Source organism: Octopus sinensis, linkage group LG6, assembly GCF_006345805.1.
Source record: "Octopus sinensis linkage group LG6, ASM634580v1, whole genome shotgun sequence".
Lineage (NCBI taxonomy): Eukaryota > Metazoa > Mollusca > Cephalopoda > Octopoda > Octopodidae > Octopus > Octopus sinensis.
In genome coordinates, this window is record NC_043002.1 from 48,023,028 (window position 1) to 48,047,635 (window position 24,608).

A 24,608-nucleotide genomic window follows, 5' to 3' on the forward strand; every position below is an offset into this window, starting at 1 on the left:
AGCTCTCTTATATTGATAATATAACTCAGGTGGTTTAAAAATCACGTAAAAATCATCCAACGTTACATTGCTTTTCCCATTGTATCATCACTGAAACCTAGCAAACAACTTTTGGACAATCATATCTTTGATTTCCAACCCTTGCATTGTCACGTATTTGCTTGATGTGATGCATTCTGCTTTTCACTCCCTTACTTTTATGTAAAAACATGTGGACTAAATAATTATTAGTTTTAGCAAGCATCATAGTTTTTCATGCTATTCTCATCTCCCACCTGTCATAACATAATATATATGTATGACAAAGACATCATGCTGGCAGAATTGTTAGCATGACAGAAGAATACTTAGCAGCATTTTGTCTGTCTTTGCATTCTAAATTCAAATACTGCAGAGGTTGATTTTGTCTTCATCCTTTCAAGCTTGATACAATAAATACCAGTCAAACACTGGGGCTGATGTAATTGACTAGACCCCCCCCCCCGCTTCCACAAAGTTTCAGTCCACATGCCTATAAGAGAAAGAGAGCTTCCTCTACATGAACCAGCTATTCAAGTTGTATGCTGTATGATAGATAAGGCTATGAAGGACATGAAATCCAAGAAAGTTCCTGGCCCATCAGGAGTTATTGTTGAGATGCTTAAAATATCTGGTGGACTAGGATATGGTCTTGTCACCCATATAGTTAATCAGTTATACAGGAAGGTGTCATCCCCAGTGACTAGTGTTGTAGGGTTATAATCAGCTGCTACAAGAGTAAGGAAAATAGAAGTGATTATAGAGGCAACAGGTCGTGAAAGTTTTGTTCCAATTAATTGGGAACAGAAATCAGATTAGATGAGATGCAGCTTGGCTATGGGCTGGGGAGAAGCACTACTGATGTTATCTGTATAGTAAGACAACTTCAGAAGTATTTTGTTATGGTGGGCTCTGTGGAAGCTAGTAGTAGACAAGTGGCTTGTAGAAACTGTACAGGCCATGTAAGAGGTTCTGTCAGAGAGTTTATCATGAGAACAGTGATGAGTTTAGTGTACAGGTATCCATTCATCAGAGTTCAGTTCTTAGTCCCCTTGTATTCATTGTTGTCCTTCAGGCCATGACAAAGCAATTCAAGACTGGCAACCCCTGTGAAATGCTACATGCTGATGATCTTGTTCTCACAACAGATTCTGTAACAGAACTAGAAAAGAAATTCCAGACATGGAAGAAAAACTTAAAGTTAAAGGGCCTTAATTTTAACTTAGCAAAGACCAATGTTCTAGTAAACAAAAAAACAGACAGGACCTACACTATTCATGTAAATAGCCTTACTTAACATGTAGGAAAGATGTAGCCAGGAATTCTATACAGTGTACCTAATGCAAGCTGTGGACACACAAGAGATGCAGTGGAATAATAGGAAGGTTAATAGAGTAAGTAGCTTTTCGTATGTGGAAGATGTACCAGAGCTATAAATATTCCAGATACATGGGGAAATGATTTCTTTAAATGCCTCTGTGTTATTCCCCTTCATTAATATCTCTTTTATCTGCTACCACCCTCAATGCTTTCACATCTCTACTGCAGCTCCCATCCCTCAGCCACTCTTATTCTCCCCATTATTTGCTGCAATCACCTCTTTCCTGCCCATTCACCCACTCTAAATGTCTGTATCATCTCACTTATTCTCACCATTCCCCAATGTCCCTTTGGGGTATATTTCAACTCATCTTTGCCTCTATCTCTCTCACTATTGCTCTCTCTCTCTCTCTTTATCTTACTTTGCCACTCATCTGCTTTCTTTATCTTACTCTCCAACTTAATCTCCTTTCACTTCCAACTGGGGTATCCATATCCCTTGTCTACAGGAAGATATCTACCCTTGTCTCTCCGTACTTTAATCTCTCCATTGGCACAGAGCCACCCTGGCCTCAATTCTACTAAAGCCAAGGTGGTTTGTCTTGCAAGTTGCTTGGTGACCCTGTCAGTGCTGGTGTCATGTAAAAAGCACCCAATACAGTCAGTAAAGTAGTTGGCATGAGGAAGGACATCTAGCTGTCGAAACCATGGCAAAACAGACAAAAGTGCCTGGTGTGGTTTCCGGCCTTACCAGCTCCTGTCAAACTGTCCAACTCATGCCAATATGGAAAACAAATGATGATGATGATGTTGAACCTTTCTTAACAAAATGATATCATTTTTTTATAAACTATATAGATTATATAATAAAGTATTATAATCAATTATGATATATTTATCCACTGCCATGTACAACTTTATTTAGATCAGAAATAAATTGACTGCTGATTGAGATCCACTGTTTCATTCTATTGATACAATAAATTAAAAGAAAAAAGAAAAGAAAATGGAAGATAAAAGTATAGTAGCAAGAAGAATTGTTCAACTTACTTTTTTTGGGTGCCATAACCGATTCAGTATATTTTTGACCTGTAAAAAAAAAAGAAACTGGTTTAGAAATCGAAATACCTTCTTCAAGAATGATGGAAATAATTTTACTATTAAATGAGTTATTAGAACATTCTGATCAATATTTTCTCAGACATGCTCACATCAACATATATGATATATTTGAATTAGAAATACAAAATTGAGAATTTAAAGAAAATTATAAACACATAACATAATATTTTATTTTTATTTTACACTTATAAACAAATAAAGAACCTGCTAACTCCCATGAGATTTGGTTTAACACCAAAAGATTCATTTTCAAGTATTGTTTCATTTTGAAGGTATGTCAATTTAGCACAGCTTGTCCTTCTCACTCCTATTTACTACAGCAGGAAATTGAAAATGTGAGAAGCATGTAAGTTGAACTGGCTCAACTGGGAATCAAATTTGTATTTTCACACTCAGTTTGCCAAAAGTACATTAAGTTTCTATGGGTATTTATTGTTTATGCTTAGTAGCATTAAATAAGTAGCTAGTTTTCTTTTTGTTAGAATTTTCATATAAGTATTCTTTCCCCAAGTAAAATTATTTGTATGTAGGAAAAAGAAAGAAGAAAAGAAGAAATGACTTTCTTTTATGTTTATTTCCTGGTTATCAACATATATTCTCATTTAATATATACAAATATATTCTCTGAATAATCCTACTTCATTAATAAATAATTGTTGTAGTTTTCAAATATTTATCAATCATTTGTTTAGATTTAGTTTCTTCATACATGTTCTGATCTTTTTCAATGAGCTAGTAACCTCTGCCTAGTTTATTTTCTCACAGTATAGTGGAGCTTATTCTAGACTTTTCTAGGCCAACTATTGTTAAATAGAAATGTTTCCTCTTTGTGAATTATTTATCTTATAGTTACTCCACATACAAAATATATTCTGTGATTTCAAATAAAGGGATAAACCAAGGCTATTCAACAAATTTATCTTGCTCAGCTTTGCCATGATTCATTTCATGTGATTGATAACGTGTCATCAAAAAAAAAAAAAAAAAAATACTTGATCCTTGATATCTCTCTTAATTTCTATCCTTTGTTTACTTGCGAAAGTCTTTATAAAGAAATCTGTCAGATTATATACAATAATTCAACTTGTTTTGTCTTCTTCTTACACCACCTCAAAAACTTCACTCAGTCAAGCTCACCTTATTAATCTATGTTAGAAAACTCATTCCTCATTGGAGACAAAATGTGCATTTAACCATTAAAGTGTTTCTATGAGTTTGAATAAAGTCAATCTGGTCCCAATCTTCATTGAATAATAGACAATCAGTTTGGGAAGCAAACGTTTTGGGTTTAGGCACAATTATCACTGTGGGGATGAGGAATGTGCTTCATAGCTATTTAGCTTGGATTTGATCTTACTGCATGAGATATTAGATAAAATTTCTTCTACATAACTTAATTTGAAAAATGCTTAGTGAGAGAAATTTAATTACAGAAACTATTTGGAAGCCTTGTTTAATCCCACTACCACCTCATCCCTAGGAGCATTTAACCAACTACCTTCTGTTGAAACTCTTTAGGACAGGTTTCTGGTCTGACAAAAGTTGGGAGCACAGTTCTTTCTCCTAGGACTAAGTTATGAAAATTTAAAAAATCTTTACTTACATCAAGAAACTACAGAAGTACATCGGTTCTTCATTGACCTTAGTTTCCTTAAACATAAGTTTATTGATGATTCCTGGCATCATGATATTAAGATAATTATATTTATGACATTATATTTGAGGTAAGTCTAGTAAACCTGTTCTTTCTACTCATCTGAAAATTCTTTGTGCTTAAGCCAAGATAAAGGTGTCTGTCATATTCTCTAATACTATATCTTCTTATCAGAATTCTTACTTACTAAAAATAAATTGCAATAAATTTTCTGTTTGTAGAAGTGCATAGTTATTATGATATCTAAATAGATGGAATTTGCAATCTATTGAACAGATAATATGTTGTCTGTAGTCACTTGGAAAAGTGTAAAAGTATCTATTTAGAAGAGTAGGATGTAGGCTTTCTATTTAAACAACTATTTTACAAAAACTAATTACAGCATAGAAAGAAATCTGCTTTCACCAACCAGTATGGTTTTCATGAGTTAAAATTCACATCTACAATATTCCTATTCATTACTGATGAAGCACACCAGGACACAAATCCCACGTTAAAACATTAAAATAAGCATTCTCACAATAAATAATTTTCTTGGTATACAGAAATAAATATATCAACTAGTTTTAGCATAAAAACATTTTGGCACAATAAAATGCTGATAAATTGGAGGATATATTCTAAGAGATTCAATATCTATTGAAAATTGAGTCATTTGTTTTTAATAGATTTTATTAGAATTCTTAAAGTCTAAAATCATTCATATTGAATTTGAGACATATATATGTGTTCTATTTCACTACCACCTTTACAGCTATGACTGTTAAAGATATACAAAAAGCTTTTTCATTTCATTCAATATTTTCTCCATTTCAAATTAAATTACATATTGATTTTATGTTCATATTCAAGCCTTGACATTGATTCAATATTTAAATGAAAGATGAAGCTTATATCTTAATATATTTCTTAAATGAATTAAGAAAGTCGTACAGTACAGGTTTTGCAATATATATCACTCGCTTTCATAATATATTGTTTACATTGCCTATAGCTGATATTTTGGCATTAAATGTCCTATTCAAAGATTGAAAAACAACCAAAATCTTATAGCAAGACTTCTTAGAATTTCTAATTTCTCAGAATTTCACTCTTATCACTAAATTTCATCATTGAAGCACTGAGCCTTCTTTGTGAAATAAAGTCTCTAAATAGGTTTCCATTTGAAAATTCTTCTAGAAGCATACTACTTCCTTTTCTGGTTTGAATAAATTGATAATTTCATTTAAATCTTGAAATATACCGAAGTTATATGGTAGAAGTAATTTTGTTTTTTTTCCACACTCTCTGCACCTCTCTGCTCCTTATCAGCCTGAATTTTCTGTATACCAAGAAAATTATTTATTGTGAGAATGCTTATTTTAATGTTTTAATGTGGGATTTGTGTCCTGGTGTGCTTCATCAGTAATGAATAGGAATATTGTAGATGTGAATTTTAACTCATGAAAACCATACTGGTTGGTGAAAGCAGATTTCTTTCTATGCTGTAATTAGTTTTTGTAAAACAGTTGTTTAAATAGAAAGCCTACATCCTACTCTTCTAAATAGATACTTTTACACTTTTCCAAGTGACTACAGACAACATATTATCTGTTCAATAGATTGCAAAATTCCATCTATTTAGATATCATTATAACTATGCACTTCTACAAACAGAAAATTTATTGCAATTTATTTTTAGTAAGTAAGAATTCTGATAAGAAGATATAGTATTAGAGAATATGACAGACACCTTTATCGTGGCTTAAGCACAAAGAATTTTCAGATGAGTAGAAAGAACAGGTTTACTAGACTTACCTCAAATATAATTATCTTAATATTATGATGCCAGGAATCATCAATAAACTTATGTTTAAGGAAACTAAGGTCAATGAAGAACCGATGTACTTCTGTAGTTTCTTGATGTAAGTAAAGATTTTTTAATTTTTCATAACTTAGTCCTAGGAGAAAGAACTGTGCTCCCAACCTTTGTCAGACCAGAAACCTGTCCTAAAGAGTTTCAACAGAAGGTAGTTGGTTAAATGCTCCTAAGGGTGAGGTGGTAGTGGGATTAAACAAGGCTTCCAAATAGTTTCTGTAATTAAATTTCTCTCACTAAGCATTTTTCAAATTAAGTTATGTAGAAGAAATTTTATCTAATATCTCATGCAGTAAGATCAAATCCAAGCTAAATAGTTATGAAGCACATTCCTCATCCCCACAGTGATAATTGTGCCTAAACCCAAAACGTTTGCTTCCCAAGCTGATTGTCTATTATTCAATGAAGATTGGGACCAGATTGACTTTATTCAAACTCATAGAAACACTTTAATGGTTAAATGCACATTTTGTCTCCAATGAGGAATGAGTTTTCTAACATAGATTAATAAGGTGAGCTTGACTGAGTGAAGTTTTTGAGGTGGTGTAAGAAGAAGACAAAACAAGTTGAATTATTGTATATAATCTGACAGATTTCTTTATAAAGACTTTCGCAAGTAAACAAAGGATAGAAATTAAGAGAGATATCAAGGATCAAGTTTTTTTTTTTTTTTTTGATGACACGTTATCAACCAAATGAATTTGTGACTGAAAATTCTTATAAAAATGTATGGAATATATATTTGCAGTACTGTTAATGCAAATTAAATGAATTAAAAAGGCCACACAACATATTTAACTAGTAGTTATAGTATATATGATATGTTCCATACATTTTATTTCAACTACACACAATTGTTCAATTAAGGAAAGAGAAGAAAAAAAACAAAATTATTGTCACCGTAAAACATCAAGTTCAACCAAGATTCTGGCTGGGTTATTGATCCACACTGGGAAAGTTGCTTATTACCAACAGAATTTACAAATGGAAAACTAGTTAGAAATTCTATCTCATGAATGTTTACCAGACTTTCATAAGACAATGGTGATACAGTAGATTTAGTGTAATAGTGGCAATCAAAAAATAACTGACCAAAGAATATCTGAAATCATGTAACAGTTTGTTGTTTTTTAGTTTTTTATATGACATTCTATGCTGGAATATCAACTCTAGGCTATGTAAATAATTTTCTATGGAAAGCAAGTGATATTTAAGCTATAAGGTGTGACTATCTTAATTCAGTTAACTTGAGTGAACTTACACTACTATAATTCATACATTTTATTTCAACTAAATTAATTTCTTAAAAGACTAAGTTTCAATTCATAGGATATAAAGATTTTTAGTAGAAAACTATTTTGATATGTACATATTGCATATATCTATTTCTCCTTATTGTATTTAAAATTAAGAATTCCAAATGAAAGTTATATGGCAATAAAATGGCAGTTATATAACAATAAAATAAATCTGACATAAAACCTAACCCTATATACAAATATTTACATTCTAGGTGAGACTAATGTTGAAAAGATGAACAATGATTACATTGAAGTGTGTCATATACTTGCATGAAGTATGGTGAGAAACAGAATATTCTCAGTTTATTCTGTATGAATTTCTTAATTTTCTCTCCCCACCTACAATATTTTCAGCTTGGGTAGACATTGAAATCTTTCAACCATGTAAAGCAATAAGCAATAAACTGAAGCCTCTATTATGGAAATGTTAGCTTGTCAAGCAACATAAAAAATATTATTTGTATATAATATCTAAATAAAAAAAATTAAAAACTGTAAATATATATCACTGATTACATTTACAAGAAAATGCAATCATTGTCATAAAATAAAAGCCAAATTTTGAAATATATACACTAGAAAAGATTTTAAAGGAAACATTGTTTCAAGGTGATTGCTCATGGAATGATGCTGTTCACTAATACTTCTTGACATTCTGTTTCACTTCACAAGATAGACCAATGAAATGTCATATTGCATAATTATCAAAAATGTCAGCAAGAACAAGGTCCTCTTTCATATTCTAGTTATGATAAAAAGCTTATAAATATCAACAATTTATGCTTATACAAAATAAATTTAAGACTTTATAAAATATAATAAAAACATTTAAATAAAGGAAATTAATTTACTTGCTAAAGACATTTTTGAGAACTTTACAATAAATTTTTAGTAAAATATCATAAACTGAAAATAGGATATGTTCCATACATTTTATTTAACTTACATTGCCTATAGCTGATATTTTAGCATTAAATGTCCTATTCGAAGATTGAAAAACAACCAAAATCTTATAGCAATGTTAAGGAAAATCAGAAAATATTCAGACTACTGGCCACTGATTAGTTGATGACAATTAAATTAGAGACAGTTCGTAGAAATTGAAAAATCTCTTGTTTCTTTCATTTTCATAACAAAATTAAAATTCATCAGTTATGCAAAGTGAGGTACAACAAGATTGCATTGCAGTCAAGCAGGTGTGATGGGTAAATTGTTGCCATTTTGTATTTTTAATTTTGTGCATGCATATTGCTTTTGACCATGGTTCTACACCTAGAAAGTTCTCCTCCAAGGCACAAGTCCAGGTAAGATTGCTTAAGGAACCCAGCAGTCACCCATGCATACCAGTTTCCCCTCTCCATACCACTGATGTTATCCGAGGGAAAGGCAAAGGCTGATACAGCTTGGCACCAGTGATGTTGCAACTCATTTCTACAGCTGAGTGAACTGGAGCAATGTGAAATAAAATATCCTACTCAAGAACACAACACTCAGCCCAGTCTGGGAATTGAACTCACTACCTCATGATTGCGAGCCTGACACTCGAATCACTGAGTCATGCACTTTCACTACTATGTAATGAATAATTCATTAATTAAGAATAATCAAGTATTCTGCAAATCCAAAGATTTTATAATGACTAATTGTCGTACAATTATTGTCAAAATGATAATAAATGAATAAGGATGGAAAAAAAAATCTTCATTCTTAATTCATTCATTTTTAAACATACATGCATACATACATATGTATGTCTGTATGTATGTATATAACACATTACTAAAATAATCTAAAATACTTTAAGGCTCAACAAAGTTATGAAATGTTGTGTTATAGTATTGATTTTAAAATACATCGAAAGTATAATTTAATGGTTAATATGGTGATAAAAATAAAGAACAACTCAAATTAGTCATCAATAAAACAATTGTTTTCCGTAACTTAAAGCAAATTTTGTATGAGAGTTTAATTACTGGAATTAATCTCCAGTACATACTAATGTTTCTTATATTATTGAGTCTGGAGACATGAAATGTTAAAATCAGCCACCATACAAACAGAATTCAGAGCAATGCTCTGTTAAATCTGTAAAGCAATTTGGTCAGTCCTCTTTGCAATGCATTGGTTAGTTTGGTTGGTTGCATTGTAATAGTTGAGGCTAACACCATCATCACACATCAACATTTACCAACTGTCAACATTGCTGACTAAAAAATTTTATGCTGCTGTCAAAAACATTTACTTAAGAAGAGGAAACTTGAGTGTATTACGGTGAAGTATATGCAAATATTAATCAAACAGATGACTTATTTCTACTGTATTTAATATCCAACAGTCAGGAATGAGCAAGACAGGAAATTCATATGTTAGCTTTCAGTTGGGTTTTTTTTCATAACTTAGTTCTTATTTTATAAAAGATAAATATTTTTGGCCAAAATTTAAGTCTAAATAACATATTATAATCAATAGAACTCTAACTTCAATAGGTGCATGCAGTATTTTGAGTGCTTTTTTTCTGAGTTTACATTATTGATCAGATGGCATGTTCACCTGGTCTTAATGAACAGCAACACATTAGTTTAACAGATAAACTAGTCACTAATTATAACCCACTATCTCTCAAGTGTACCAGGACTTAATGAAATATTCCTATTTAGCAAGAGGCAACTCAAATGCAATATATCAAATATTGTCGTTGAGTGGGGTCAACTGTTATATGTATGTCAAAATTATCAATAACTCATATATCTCCAGCTATGAACTCCTGAATCAAATTTTACTTATATCATCTAGATTGATATCAACTTCTGAGATGAAAGGTAATACATTCCAGTATACCTTTAAAAATGCTCTTCCAATATTCTATAAAATGTCATGAATATCAGATGGTTTGTATTTGATTTTATTTAATTATTTATTTATTTATTTTCATTTGTTCATTTCATATGAAGCTCACTGTTGCTACTCAACACTAAATGAAAAATAAAAATCTCAGATTTCAAAATATTTCTTGAACAGGATTCCTGAAAGCATTTTAATTCAAGGAAATTCAAACCTATATGATCATGACATTCAAAGATTAAAGCTATTTTATATCTTCCATTTACTGTATATAATTTAGAAGTGTTCCAGCTTCATAGATGGTTGAAGATAATTGCTGTCATGAAACAATTTTGTGGCATTTGAGAAACCTGTATCTACTCAATTTGACCAACATTACAATAATTCACTTTCATCATTTCTAATTTTGTCATGGTGGTATGAAATCAGCACAGCTAGTACTACTATACACTAGTTTACAGGCAATAGTTGAAGTAATAAAACAAAATTTCACTTAAAAAGAACATCATCTTTACTGTTATATACTATCATATGAGGCTTTTAATGATATACAGTAATTTGAGAGATCTAATAGATTTTGTTGGTGATATTGCTCCCTGAAGAGACTTTACATTGTAACTGTAGATAAATTTCAATTCATTATTTGTGTGATAATATTTCACATTAATAGCTTTGCCTAATTTTCTATTCCTTTGTATATTTCTGTAGTTCACTGGCCAATGCTCATTTTCCAGTTTCTCAATATTAAACTGATCACATACAAATCTCCTTGTTGATAAGTTGCCAGCCTATTTCAAGTAACTTTTCCAAACCAGCAAATCATCAACTTTTCAATGCAGCTGCATTTTACACTAGTGGATTATACTACCATGTGGTTTAAGAGAACTCTTCTATTGAGGGTTAAGTGCCCTTGGAAACAATGCTGTGTAAATGACAGGATATGAACCACCAGTTTCTTGAAGATATTCTCGAGATTTCATCAAACTGTGCATCTGCTCTTCTCTTTGATAATTAATAACAGCTAATTATATTTCCTTATTTTTCCTGGATATCAATACTTTGATGATTTGTCACAATAATTCTGCATTTCAATTCTAAAGCCTGTAATCTTTCAGAAAAGCTGTTCCAAACATTTATTAATTTGTTACTTATGCAGACAATAGCACTGAGTGAGATTTATAAATGTAAAAAGAGATAATCATAATTATCTCTTTATACTACAAAAGAAGCAAAGGATGATAATTGGACAATAAACGATAATTGTTAGTAAAAGTAGGTTTCTTAATGAAATAGATATGTTATCTGAATATTGTCTAGGATTCAAGTGATCAGCAAAATGTATCATTCTCTCCTCTTTTAAAATTATATATCCTTTTGATCAAATGCATCCTTAGACCATATCTAGAAATAGAATTGAGAAAAATTCATATATTAGCCTTATAAATATACATTTCTGTTTTATGCAGCTAATCTTTCTATATTTCAGTAAGCAGAAATGAATATTGATTTCTTAATATAAGGCTAGAGATCTGATATTCATAAACACAAGGAATGATATTGTGTGACATCTATACCTTTCCCATAGGTATTAACAATACGGGAGATGTAAAACTGAACTTGAGTTGCGGATTCAGCTTCCAGAGAATTTACCTTTTATAGCGCTGATACTACTAAATAAAAAAGAGTATAAATTAAGTGGTGAATGAATAATATTGCACAACAAAGTTTTCAAAATACTTATTTTGTCTTTCTATTGAACTAGAGAACCAATGTTAATGTAATGATGATGAACCAGCACCAGTGCCAATAGTTCAATTCTCACTGTCTCTAAGTGCTACAAGTGATATACTTCATTACTGTAAATAACAGACTTTGTAGCCTTATGCAGCACTAAGTCTGTAAAACTAAAGTGTCTTGTTCACTTGAAACAAGTTCACTTCTGCAGTTTTATTGTGAGGAAATTAGATGTCACAACAGACAAGCATTCTGAGAAAATATTTATCTTGCTGCCTTATATGTAAGCCATATAAGGCAGTGAACTGGCAGAATTGTTACCATGTTAGACAAAATGCTTAGCGGTATTTCTTCTAGCTTTATGTTCTGAGTTCAAATGCCACCAGCCATTGGGGTTGACAAAATAAGTACCAGTAGAGCACTGGGCTTGATGTATTTGACTTACTCCCATCCTGGAATTTGTTAGTCTTGTGCCAAAATTTCAAACCAATATTATGTAAACTATAAACATACTGTTCCCATAAATGCATGCATAGTTACATACATATATACTTACATACATATAAACATACATGCATACATACATACATATGCATAGATATAGGCACACATATAAACGGCACTCCTTTGGTTACAATGATGAGGGTTCCAGTTGATCCAATCAACAGAACATGCATACATATCTACCTGAATACCTACTTTCTACCTACATATTTACACTCATATAAACATACACCTTTTTACTGATGACCTTAAACTGTACTTGAGTTATAGTCAAGATACCTAAAGGTAGTTAAAAGTTGCAATTTTGTGATTATGTGCTTCTTTGTAGTTATTTTACATGTTGTACATGTAATTATATATACACATAATATAAGTACAAGTATGGCTATGTCTATAAGGAGTCTAATTTCTTACCATAAGATCTTGTATTCTGTTTCACTGCATGGTATGTTGGGTAAGTGTTTCCTACTGTAAACTTAAGCTAACATAATGCCTTGTGTCTAAAATTTGTAGGCAGAAATTGTATAGAATATTTGCACCATAACCATATTTTGAAGTTGCATTTTGCAGTTATTTCATGATCTTTGTATTTGTTACCAGCTGCTTGGGTATGCTGCTTATTCATAATCTCTGTGTTGGTTTACTGCTGCATGTTAATTAAGGAGGGATTATAGATACCACAAAACAGATATTATGAGAGTTTTATTATGTTCATTTAACAAAATTATAATCAAAATGCTTCCAGTTTTATGTGGGTTTTTTTTCCCCCAAAACTTCTGTTATTGGCTTATTATCAAAGTATTTTCAGTTAACTTCTATCTTTTTCCTGTTTCAACCATTGAACTGTGGCTGTGCTTGGACACTACCTTGAAGGGTTATAGTCAAACGAATTGCACCCCCAAAACATATTTTTAAGTCTCTTTTGCTGAACTGCAAATGTATAGGGACATATACAAACAAACACTTGTTGTCAAGTGATGGAAGGGACAAACACACACATAAAGACACAGACATGTATGATGGGCTTCCACACAGTTTTCATGTACCAAATACACTCATAAAGCATTGCTTGACCCAGGCTTTAGTAGTGAACACAAGCTCAAGCTGCTGCACAGTAGGACTGAACCCAAGATTTCATAGTTGCAAAGCAAACCTCTTAACCACACAGCTTCGTCTATACCTATTATGAAACTATTTTCATTCATGTCATAATTTTTCAAAGATTGCGAAAGTCTTAATTGAGGAAATATTTATATTGAGTAATTTGTATTTATAATAAGGTTACTAATACTTCCATTGCATTTCTGATTATTATTGTTATTATTATTTTTCTTTGCTTTGCATTCTTTTCAATATGCAACATAAAAATCAGATAATTATGTTACACTCATATCATACCTTATGCAGATCTGATAAAGCTGAACCAGGTGATTTCTGCTGTAGAATGAATATTCAAATACTATATGTATGTGCATGTGTGTGTGTGTGTCTTTCTCTCTCTCTCTCTCTCTCTCTCTCTCTCTCTCTCTCCTCTCTCTCTCTCTCTCTCTGTTTATCTATATGCACTTAGATCAATAAGTGAATGTTGTCTAAGAAAAATACTTCTTGAAATATGCTGAGTAATATCTCCTACTTAACCATTTGATAAATGGAATGTGATAAAAGAAGCACTAGGTAAATACAGGGTCAATGAAATTGCTGAAAACCCTTGAAAATACTGCCTCACTATTGTAGAAGCTCAATGACTGAAGCCAAAACGTGTCAAATGCCTATATTTACATGTTTAACCCAAAGTAAAAATATTTTGCCTACATCAACTTATACATCTGATAGCCACTGTTTTTAGTATTAACCTGCATCTTGTCCCTTTCCTCAAGTTCAGGTTACACATTAGTTTTCCAGATTTTGCAAACCATGTTTTCTTGCATAATTTATTGAAAGTCTAAAATCAATAAAAATTTCAAAACTGTTATAAATGTAACTATTCTTTCATAAATATCTGTTTTCATTTCATTTTACTGAGTAATGTCTACTATGAAGGTTGACACTTTCATTCATTTTTTTTTTTTTTTCGAATTAATTCTAGTCACAAATTGTCTCAATTCCCACATCTCCACATATATTCTTATCTTAATTATATTCATAGACAGGAACTTGATGCATCCTTTCATATCAAAATTGTCTGATATTTCAATTCATCTTAAGACTACTCTCTTCTTGTTTCTTCCTCTCTCATTTGGTCATCTCTCAAATTCTATCCTATTAACTTCTTATCATTGGTTCTTTTTTCCTAAAATCCACCTGTAATAGTTCTCAATATATATATATATATATATATATATATATATATATATATATATATATATATACACATATATACAGTATAGAAGAAAATTATAGAACTCAAAAGATTATATATGTATTGCTTGGTAAAAATATCATTTTCATATGGCAGCATACAAATTAGTTTACTGGGATTGGCTTTTAATTGGATATTTGAACTATTATTAATTGGATTTCAGATGTTTTGATAAATATAACAAAATATAGAATTCAAATTTCAAAAATTATTCCATTTCACATAAAAATGTAATACACACACACACTTATATATAAACATATATGTACTTATATGTATATACACAACATATATACATCCTTGTGTATGTAATCATACCTATACATATCTAGCCATCTATCTATATGCATGTACTTATATTTATATATATAGGGAGAGAGAGGGAGGGAGGGTGAGAGAGAGACATGTGTATGTGCATATATATATAAACCCAATTAATTTAATCAGTTATAGTAATAGAAATTATGCAAAAATAAAAAAGAAATGAAAATCTTTTAAAATATCTAAGTAAATTATTCATTCTTCTTAGATGGTATTAATCAAAGAGGTCAGACCTTTCGTCGCTTGGTTATGGGCAAAAATTTTGGATGAATCTTCTATATTTTTCCAAAATTCAATTTGTTCTGACCTTTACTTGGTTTTGTTGGTAATCATCACTTTCTTTTATTGGTGTGAACTAAGTGCACACCTCCCTCTCATTTTCTATTAGATATCTTTATTCTTTATATTTCTTATCTGAAATACAGATTGGTAATTTGGATATATACACCAGCTTGCCTTTACATCCAACTCTAACATGACATTCTGATAGCAATGGATTCAAAAGAATCAACATTGAATATCCTTTTCTTTGCAGGTAACTGCATATTATTCAATAATGTTTCTTTTATTGGTAGTGGTGGCAGGTCTTGATATGAAAATCTATGACTTCTCTCCAGTGTTGTGAGTCTTTTACCTTATCATTGAGTTCACCATGTCATGGTGAATATAATTTAGTTAATGGAAACTGCATGAAAGCCCATTAGAGAAACCAGGTTGGTGCTCATAGGAGGAGGTTATGAAATTCTCTTCAGATAAAAGACCTGGCTTTAATATTTCACAACAGAGTAAACTCTGCTAGAGGGACCTATGGTCCAGCTGTTAAATGCAATGTGAAATAAAATCTAACAGTGAATGACAGGAACGGTGCCATCAATGAGCTCCAGGACAGTTTTGTCCACAGGATTTCACTCATAAGGATATTGAAGACCTGCAGGCATGATAGAAAATATTTACTTAAGATCTCACACCGTAAGACTGAACATAGAATCATATAATAGTGAGGTAAACTTCTAAACCTACACATTCTTAGAAATTAATTAAATATCCAATTAGTGAAGAATGCTGTTATATTGTTCTCTCTCAGTAAAAATTTGCATTATTTTGGGAATCATCATCATCATTGTCATTTAACATCCCTTATTCCATACTGATATGGGATGGTTTGATATGAATTAATGAGCCAGAGGGCTGTGCCAAGCTCCAGTGTCTGCTGACATGGTTACTACAGCTGGATGCCTTTCCTATTGCCAACCACTTCTTAGAATGTACAGGATTCTTTTATGGATTTAATTGCTTTGATTTCTAGCTGAAATATTTCAAGCTTTCTATCCATTTTCTTTGATTTCTGTAAATCCTATATCTAAATCTACTTTCCAAATACAGAGCTTATTTTTGATATTTCTTAAACATCAATTATTCAAATATGTAATATATTGCTTTTAATTTTAGTTGCTTTTAATAAAGACAAAGAATATGCTTAAAGATTCAATCAGTATTAGGTGATTCAAAAATAAATGTTATGAGCCTTGGGTCAGCGATTCCATGCCTTAGCTACTGACTCACAACAACTCTAGCTTATAATCATAAAATCAAAACCAAAACTTAGACAACTATGCTGAGTGTTGACATTTATACCTAATGTTCTTAAATTTATGATGTTTTGGTCAGTAGAGCTATATTTTAACAAGTTTCAGCAACTCACTTGACTACAATACAAACACACATAAATACATATAAATACACATGCACACAACACACACACACTCATTTATATTAGGAGATAATCTATTTTAAAAAAATAACAGGACATTTTATAAAGTAATAGTTTTCAAAAGAAAACATTTTGCAGACATCATTCAAAAGTTGCACAAGTAGTTACTTTGATCTTACAGAAATTTCCCCTCATTATGAGCTGTTTCTCAACTCTCTTATATTGTAATGACTTATGTCCAAATTCTGGCCCTGTAAAACTAAACTGACTTCGGTAAATGATCAATCTTATGGCCATTAATAACTGTTCATTAAACAGTTAATGAATAGTGAAGTTCATCAGATGTCATCAAGATAATTCATCATCATCATCATCATAGTCATCATTGTTGTTGTGGTGTTAACATCCACTATTCTATTCTTGCATGGGTTAGGCAAGTTGTGGTAGATTTTCTACAGGTGGATGCTCTTCCTGTTACCACTCTTCACTTGTTTCTAAGCAAGGTAATATTTCTTGATGACTGGACATATTTTCCACAGAAGACAGGAAATGAAGAACACTGTCTATTTGAGGGTACCATTCATTTGATAAGGCAAGGAGGCACAAACATGCACACCACCCTGTACACAAACACCTACATACATACACACATGTGTATGTATATGCACATACATACATTTCACTGTCTCTCAAATCCACTCAAAACATTTTGGTTGGCCTTGGGGTGATAGTAGAAGACATTTGCCCTAAGTGCTATCCAATGGGAATGAACCTAAACCTATGTTTAGCAGCATTTCATGTCTTTACATTCTGAGTTCAAACTCCACTGAGGTTGACTTTGCCTTTCATCCTTTTAGAATCAATAAAATAAGTATCAGTCAGGTACTGGGGTTGATGTAATTGACTTAGCCCCTCACCCAAAATTGCTGGCCTTGTGCCAAAATTTGAAATCAATATTTTCCTTCTGTTTAGTATATTCTTTCTTTAACTAATGTTTCTCTCAAATTTAAGAAATGCAAGTATGAATTGAAGTTAGATGGCTTTCAATGTCATGAGTCCAACATGAATTTATCTACACACTAAGACTGTATGTTCTTTTGTCCTCTAAATATTGGTTGAATACACTTTAACATGGCAATTGTAAATATCACACTATTTCTCTATTGCTAGTCTTTTAGGATGTCTCACTTATTGTGTATATGTGTGTAACAGCATGTGCTTTAAAAATACATAATTATTTAAACATTATTAAAAACATGAAGTTTCTTTTTAAAAAAGAGAATTTTTTTTTTTACAAAAACCATTCTTTCTTCCATTTAATTTATAAAAAAAGAAAATACATGGTTTATAAATGTAATCTTTCTAACGGCAATTTTCACATTTTACAATGCATTATACATTAGTATGTATTAATTTCAGACAAATGTCTGCCACACACACACACATTTGCACAAATACACTAGTGTAAATACAAATATATACATATTGCTGCACAGATATATTTAACTACAGAAATGTTGATACAGCATTTAGTTAATTTTTTTTCATTATTACCATTATTAGTGTCTTCCATTAATATCATGGTCTGCCATTTCAACCTAAATAAATGGCCCTATTTTTAGGCTTATTCAATAAGTCTTAGTTAAAAGGAAATTGTATTATGTTCATTGATAGCAACTCACATCATCTCAAGTTGTTAGTCAAAGCTGATTTTTCAAACATGTTACTTTGAAAATTTTGAATCTATTTAATAAGCTTATTGATAATAATAATTATGAGAAAATAAGGATAGTGAAGTGACAAAAACACTAGTGTAAGACTTATTTTGTACGATTTAATTTGATCATTTCACATTCTGTGATTAAATCCTGCAGAGATTAAATTTGCCTCTCAATTTTTTCGAGGAATCGATAAAATAATTTCTTTTAAAAAATTGTACTTTGTGTTTGTGATCTTATTTCAAAAATAAGAAATCTTTATAACTCAAGAGACAAAGAATAGAAAACACAAAAACACAACCAGAAGTCTATCAAAATATGTCTCAGTAATAATATTAATATCATTATTTTACCCCCACATCTAATATTCTACTTTTTCACCAGCCAGACAAAGGAAATAAGAACAATCTAGGTAAATTTAGTATAAATTTAATGCTTCATGTCAGTTGTAAATAGCTGTTATAATGGTTTCAAATTTTGGCACAAGGCCAGCAGTTTAGGGGAGGAGGTAAGGCGATTATATTTACCTATGTTCAACTGGTTCTTATATTATACACCCCTGAAAGGATGAAAGGCAAAGTCAACCTCATCAGAATTTGAACTCAGAATGTAAAGACAGATGAAAATAGCTATTATATATAGCAAAATTAAAATGTAAGTGCAAAGAGGAAACTAGTTTTAGTATGAAAGACAGGGAATTGAGTGTTTTCAACTTGAAATTTGATGGGTTAGAACACCACAGGGCTGTGAGTAGGTTCCAAGAAGCAGTTCCCCAAGCTTAGATGACAACTAGTAGCTGCTGTTGCAGTTGAAATGTCAATTAGATTACAGAGCTCAACAGTGCATCAGTGGAAGTAAAATATTGATGATTTGACTGAGCAACTAATCAACCATATTTTTCAAGAACCGAAGTGAGAGAGAAGATAGAGAGAATGTATGTGTGAGTGTGGCTGAAGTACCTACAATTCTTCATATATATCTCTATCTGTTTGAATATTATATAACTTGAAACAATTATTTTTTTTTAGTTTACTTCTCTTGGGATATCAGATACTTTCTATTTTTTACTTAATAACAATAAGTTTCAGTTTTATTTCTTTCAAATCCTTGCCTGCTGTATCTTAGCATAGATATTGAAATAGATTTATTGAATTTCTTTGGTGTCATTTAGTTCATGTTCTGAAAAGTCTTAAAATAAATTAATGGAAGAAAATGTAAACATTTACTTTGAAATTAGAAATGTTTTCAACCTTCATTGACCTTTTAGAAAAAGATAGGATTTGATTCTCTTTAATAGCTATAATACATAGTGTTGCTATGTGTTTATGTGATTGTGGTTGTGGGGAGGGGGTGCAATTAATATATGTGCATACAGATGTATAAGTGAATGTGTATGTGTGGGGAAGAGCATGAAATACTAAGTGCAGTATTTTCTTTCCAAATTCTAAACTATCATTATTGAAAATTAATTTTTTCACTTTTGCATAACTTGGATATTATAATTTACCATTCTTTGAGTATGTGTGTTCACTATCACTATTTTACTCAATAACATATTTAAAATAAAATTTCTAACTAACATAATATATTTGAAATATGGTTTCTAATGTGTACCATTGTTTTTAAGCTAAATTTGGTGTCATCTAGTTCAAAAAATTATATCAAATTATGTTTGCTAACATCTAGTTCATAAAATTTTCTGTAAATAAATCCAAAGTCAATGCCGATTTAATTGGATTTGTCTTAGTGAATATACAGCTAACAGTTTCCTTTCTTTTTTGTGGGACTGAAGTTCATATTTGATGATGTAAACAAAAGTTGGCTGTATAAAATATTCATTGTTTGATTGAATTCATATTAATGAGATTTTTAGTTCATTTATGAATATCAATTAATAACTTTCAGCAAAACAACATCATCAGTGACAGTATATTTTAAGTTTGCTCTTATGACATCATAATCTTCACAAATAGTTGAACAAATAGTTGAACAAATAGTGTAAATTAAGCATAAAACTGTGCCACATTAACTTTTACATATGGTGCTGCATTTTCAATTAGATTTTTCTCGGTAAAAATCAATAAACATTTTATTCAATTAGTTTTTAATATGTTGCTACATATGAGAAAACAACAATTATCTTTTAACAATTATGTGTCAATTTAGACAGTTAATAAGGCTAAATAAGGTATTTTTTGGCATAAGTTTACTATTCTCAATGAAATATGATTAAACCATTTCCAATTATTCCCAAAGTTAAATAATTTAATAATTTATATAATGTTTTGAGACTAAATTAGTCAGAGAATTGAAAAAAATGAAGTAGCCATATCTGTACATAAGTGTACATGTGTGTGTGTGCATGTACATTCATGTGTATAGGCTGGAAAGAGAGAATTGTCACATTTTTTACACAATCCCTCTGAGGGTACTTTTTTAATATGTATTGTATAATAAGCATTAATTTTTATATTTCAATGTTGTACTTTATTTGTAGATTACTTTATACCATAGTGGTTAAATTCCTATAGTTGCTACCCTTTTAAAATGAGTTTAGATCAGACCCGTATCACACACTGTATTTTTGGAAAGTCATGAAATTTTGAAACCAGCTAAGTCAGTGTAAAGAAATCCTCTTAAAAACTTCAAGTGCTTACCCAACTTCATGTCTTTTTTTTTCTATTCCTGTGAAAAACATTTTCTACACGCAAGGACATACACAGATCACCAACACTACATACACACATCATATGCACAAAATGTTGTAAATATTAACAAATCACTTTGACCTACTAGAAATAATTTCTGAATCTTCAAGAAATTGCACTCCACTATCTTATAAATACAATAGGAGGATACAATAATCTTTGTGGTCTTACATTTATTGTGTCTGAAAAAGAGTTGAGATGCTTGTGGCTAGAGTGGTATTGATCATAGAGCTGCTATTATTATTATTATCATTATTATTAATATTATTATCATTACTAAGAAAGTGAGTTGGCAGAATCGTTGGCATGCTGGGTGAAATACTTAGCGGTACTTCATCTGTTGCAACATTCTAAGTTTGACTTTGTCTTTCATCCTTTCAGAGATGATATATTAAGTACCAGTGGAACACTGGGGTTGATGTGATCAACTGTTCCCCTCCCCACAAAATCCAGGCTTTGTGCCTTTAGTTGAAAGGATTATTATTATTATTATTGAGTGAGAGAGCAGTGTATGCCATCAAAGTAACACTGGGGTAAAATATATGAAGCCTAGTATACCCATCATGACTACCCATCTGATAAGGGTACACCAGGCATATGCACAACATTGCAGGTGGTGGTGGGGTGGACAAACACAGACACACAAATATATACATTTACATACATATACACACACATAAATATACACACATACATATAATGTTTGAGTGTGAATATATGTGTTTATGTTTATATTGTGCCCCTTTGAGATTTATAACTTATCAGCTCATCAAATAGATATTGGTAAAATAAGCACTAAATTGAAATAAGAACTGGACTTGATTTGATTAATAAAACCCTTGAAGTCAATATCCAGCATGGCTGCAGTCCAATGACTGAAACCAGTGAAAGAAGACAATAATAAATAACTATTTATATTCACTGCTAATGGTCGAAAGGAAGTATCAAAACTGTAGGAGCATGGTCATGATATAAATAAGCAGAAGGTAGCTGACAGACAGATCTGAGAATTTTGTGAATATAAATTATTGTATACAAAAATAACTAACTAAAACACAAAATGGAAAACAACAGACATGCCAATAATTCTAAATATTTCACAATAGCAATATGATAATGAGTAGATGTCAACTTCAGTTTGTAGTATTGGATATTTTATATAGTTTGTTTCTAAGTATGTTTGTGAAGAGTACAAGAAACTTGTTTAGAAATATATATGTTTAAAATATTTGAAGTATGTTATGAACAAATAAAATCAAATATCATGTGTCTTCGTGAATTCTCAAGACTGGTGTAAAATATTATAAATATTTGATATGTCATGCATATTTATATTTTGAGTAAACAATAACTCTAAACTACATGCAGATAATCAATATTTTATTTATATCACATAATTGCTTGACTTTTGTAGTCAGCAGAATACATCACTAAGGTTAACTATTGATCTGGTTTAGTGGTTAATGTGTCTGGTTCATAATCATATAACCGAGGGTTCATTTCCAAGATTGGATAGCAAGACATTTTATTTCATGTTGCTCCAGTTTACTCAACTGTAATGACTTGTGCAGCCTTTTTCCTTCTAGCTGTAACATCTTGGGTCAAGGGTGAGTGTGGGTGAGATGGTGTATATATTTCCTAACAACTATATAAGAGGCACTTAAAACAATTATTGAAAGCATAGTACATTAACAAGTCAAATTCACTTGGTAGTAACCTCTATACTTCACTATACTTATTATTGATTGGATTTAAAAAGAGATGTTGGTATTGACAGTTAAGTGTTTCGAAAGGTATTAACAATGAATGAAAATTGTTGCACTGAAATATACTCAGCTCATTGAAAAAATTACATTTTTTATACTTTAAAGTTTGTGTTACTTTCTCTGAACACTATACCATGCTAAAAGAAAAAAGGACACAGTAGCCCCTGATATGTGACAGGAAGATCACAGCTGAAATAGCTTTGATCACATATCTTCTTGACTAGAGGCGAGACAACCACAAGAGCAATGACAAATATTCAATTATGTCACCAAAATTAGAAGAGCATCCATACAATACTCATCATATAAATCTAAGAAATTCTAGAATTATTTTAGGAAAAGTGGAATTCAATGTTCTGAAGAGGAATTTTTAGAGAGTAACATAATTATCACTGAAAAATTCTTTTTTTTTTTCTAAAATGACAAATAAATATTTTTAAAAAACATGTGTTCTTTTAAAAACTCACAAGAAATTGATTTTAAAAATATCTACACAGTGGTAGAAAGCCATTTTAGTGCTAAAATAGATGTAATCAACTTTTTTTCTTAAATAGCATATGGATATTAAATCAAATTAGATGTAATCCAATAAACTCCTACAGCAAATAGCAAATGATAAATTAAACAAAACTTGCACTGTTAAGTAGTTAAGAAGAGCTTGTTCATTCCATCAATATTCAAACTAATGTATATCTACCATTTCACAGCTAATGGGAAACACTATTATGCCCCGGAAGAAAGTTAGTACAATAAGATTTTTTTTTGTATTTTTTTTCCAACTATGTTATTTAATATTTCTAATGATTAAATAACATAGTTGAAAATGAATATTTTTCTTGCCACATCTTCAAATTATCAAAAAAAAAAAAAAAGATTACTACTCCTGCACCTAAAAAGAGTAAAGAGTAAAAGAGTAAAGAGTCACCTAATCCAGATTCAAATATTTAAAGCTGATCAATCTAGCCAATGTAGCTATATCATATTATATTATTCCATGATGAATATGAAAGAACAAAACCAATTTCTAGAGAAATCCAAAGACAATTCCAAAGATGTGAAAGAAAGTCTTAGAATTTGAGCTTGTTAATTAGCTCATTCAGAGTTGGTTGTCTAATGGCTTTTAAATCAGCAACATCCTAAGCTGTTCTGAAAAGAAATGTGATATGCTTGAGAAGAAAAAGAATGGAGGATGAAAACTAGTATACTATGTAGTACATGGAACATTCATGACTGAATTAAATTGGAAAGAAGGAAAGGTAAGAGATGATGTACTTATTGATATGTCTTTCATCTTCTACTTGTTTCAGTTATTGGACTGTGGCTATATGCTTTATCGGGAAACAAATATTTTAGTGTATAAACATATTTTTTTAACAGCATATGTATTTTGTCTGTTGTTGTTGAGTATATAGGAATGGGCTAACTAAAATTCTGAAGATTAAAATAGCCAATTTAAAAAATTTAATTGAACACATTTTATAGAATGCAAAAGCCTAATTAGGTCAAAAGACATCATGTTATCAATGATATTATACAAAAAAAAAAGGGAGGTCAAGATGTAGAAATGATTTAAGGAGGTATATGCATGTGTGCGGAGGGTGATTTTCTCAATGCTTAAATTTTTAAAATATTGTTAGTAATTTTAAGTAATAGTTTGATTTAGATCCAAAGCT

At 30.8% G+C, this 24,608-nt stretch overlaps 1 protein-coding gene across 12 annotated transcripts in view; it reads right to left on the reverse strand.

Moving 5' to 3' along the window:
• Positions 1 to 24,608, reverse strand: part of LOC115213470 (agrin) — a 771,489-nt gene that overhangs the window by 596,724 nt on the left and 150,157 nt on the right. For all 12 annotated transcript variants that reach the window (XM_029782456.2, XM_029782458.2, XM_036503873.1 and 9 more), the window contains exon 2: positions 2,389 to 2,427. In XM_029782456.2, the coding sequence (XP_029638316.2) occupies positions 2,389 to 2,427 (39 nt within the window). The remainder of the gene's footprint in view (positions 1 to 2,388; positions 2,428 to 24,608) is intronic.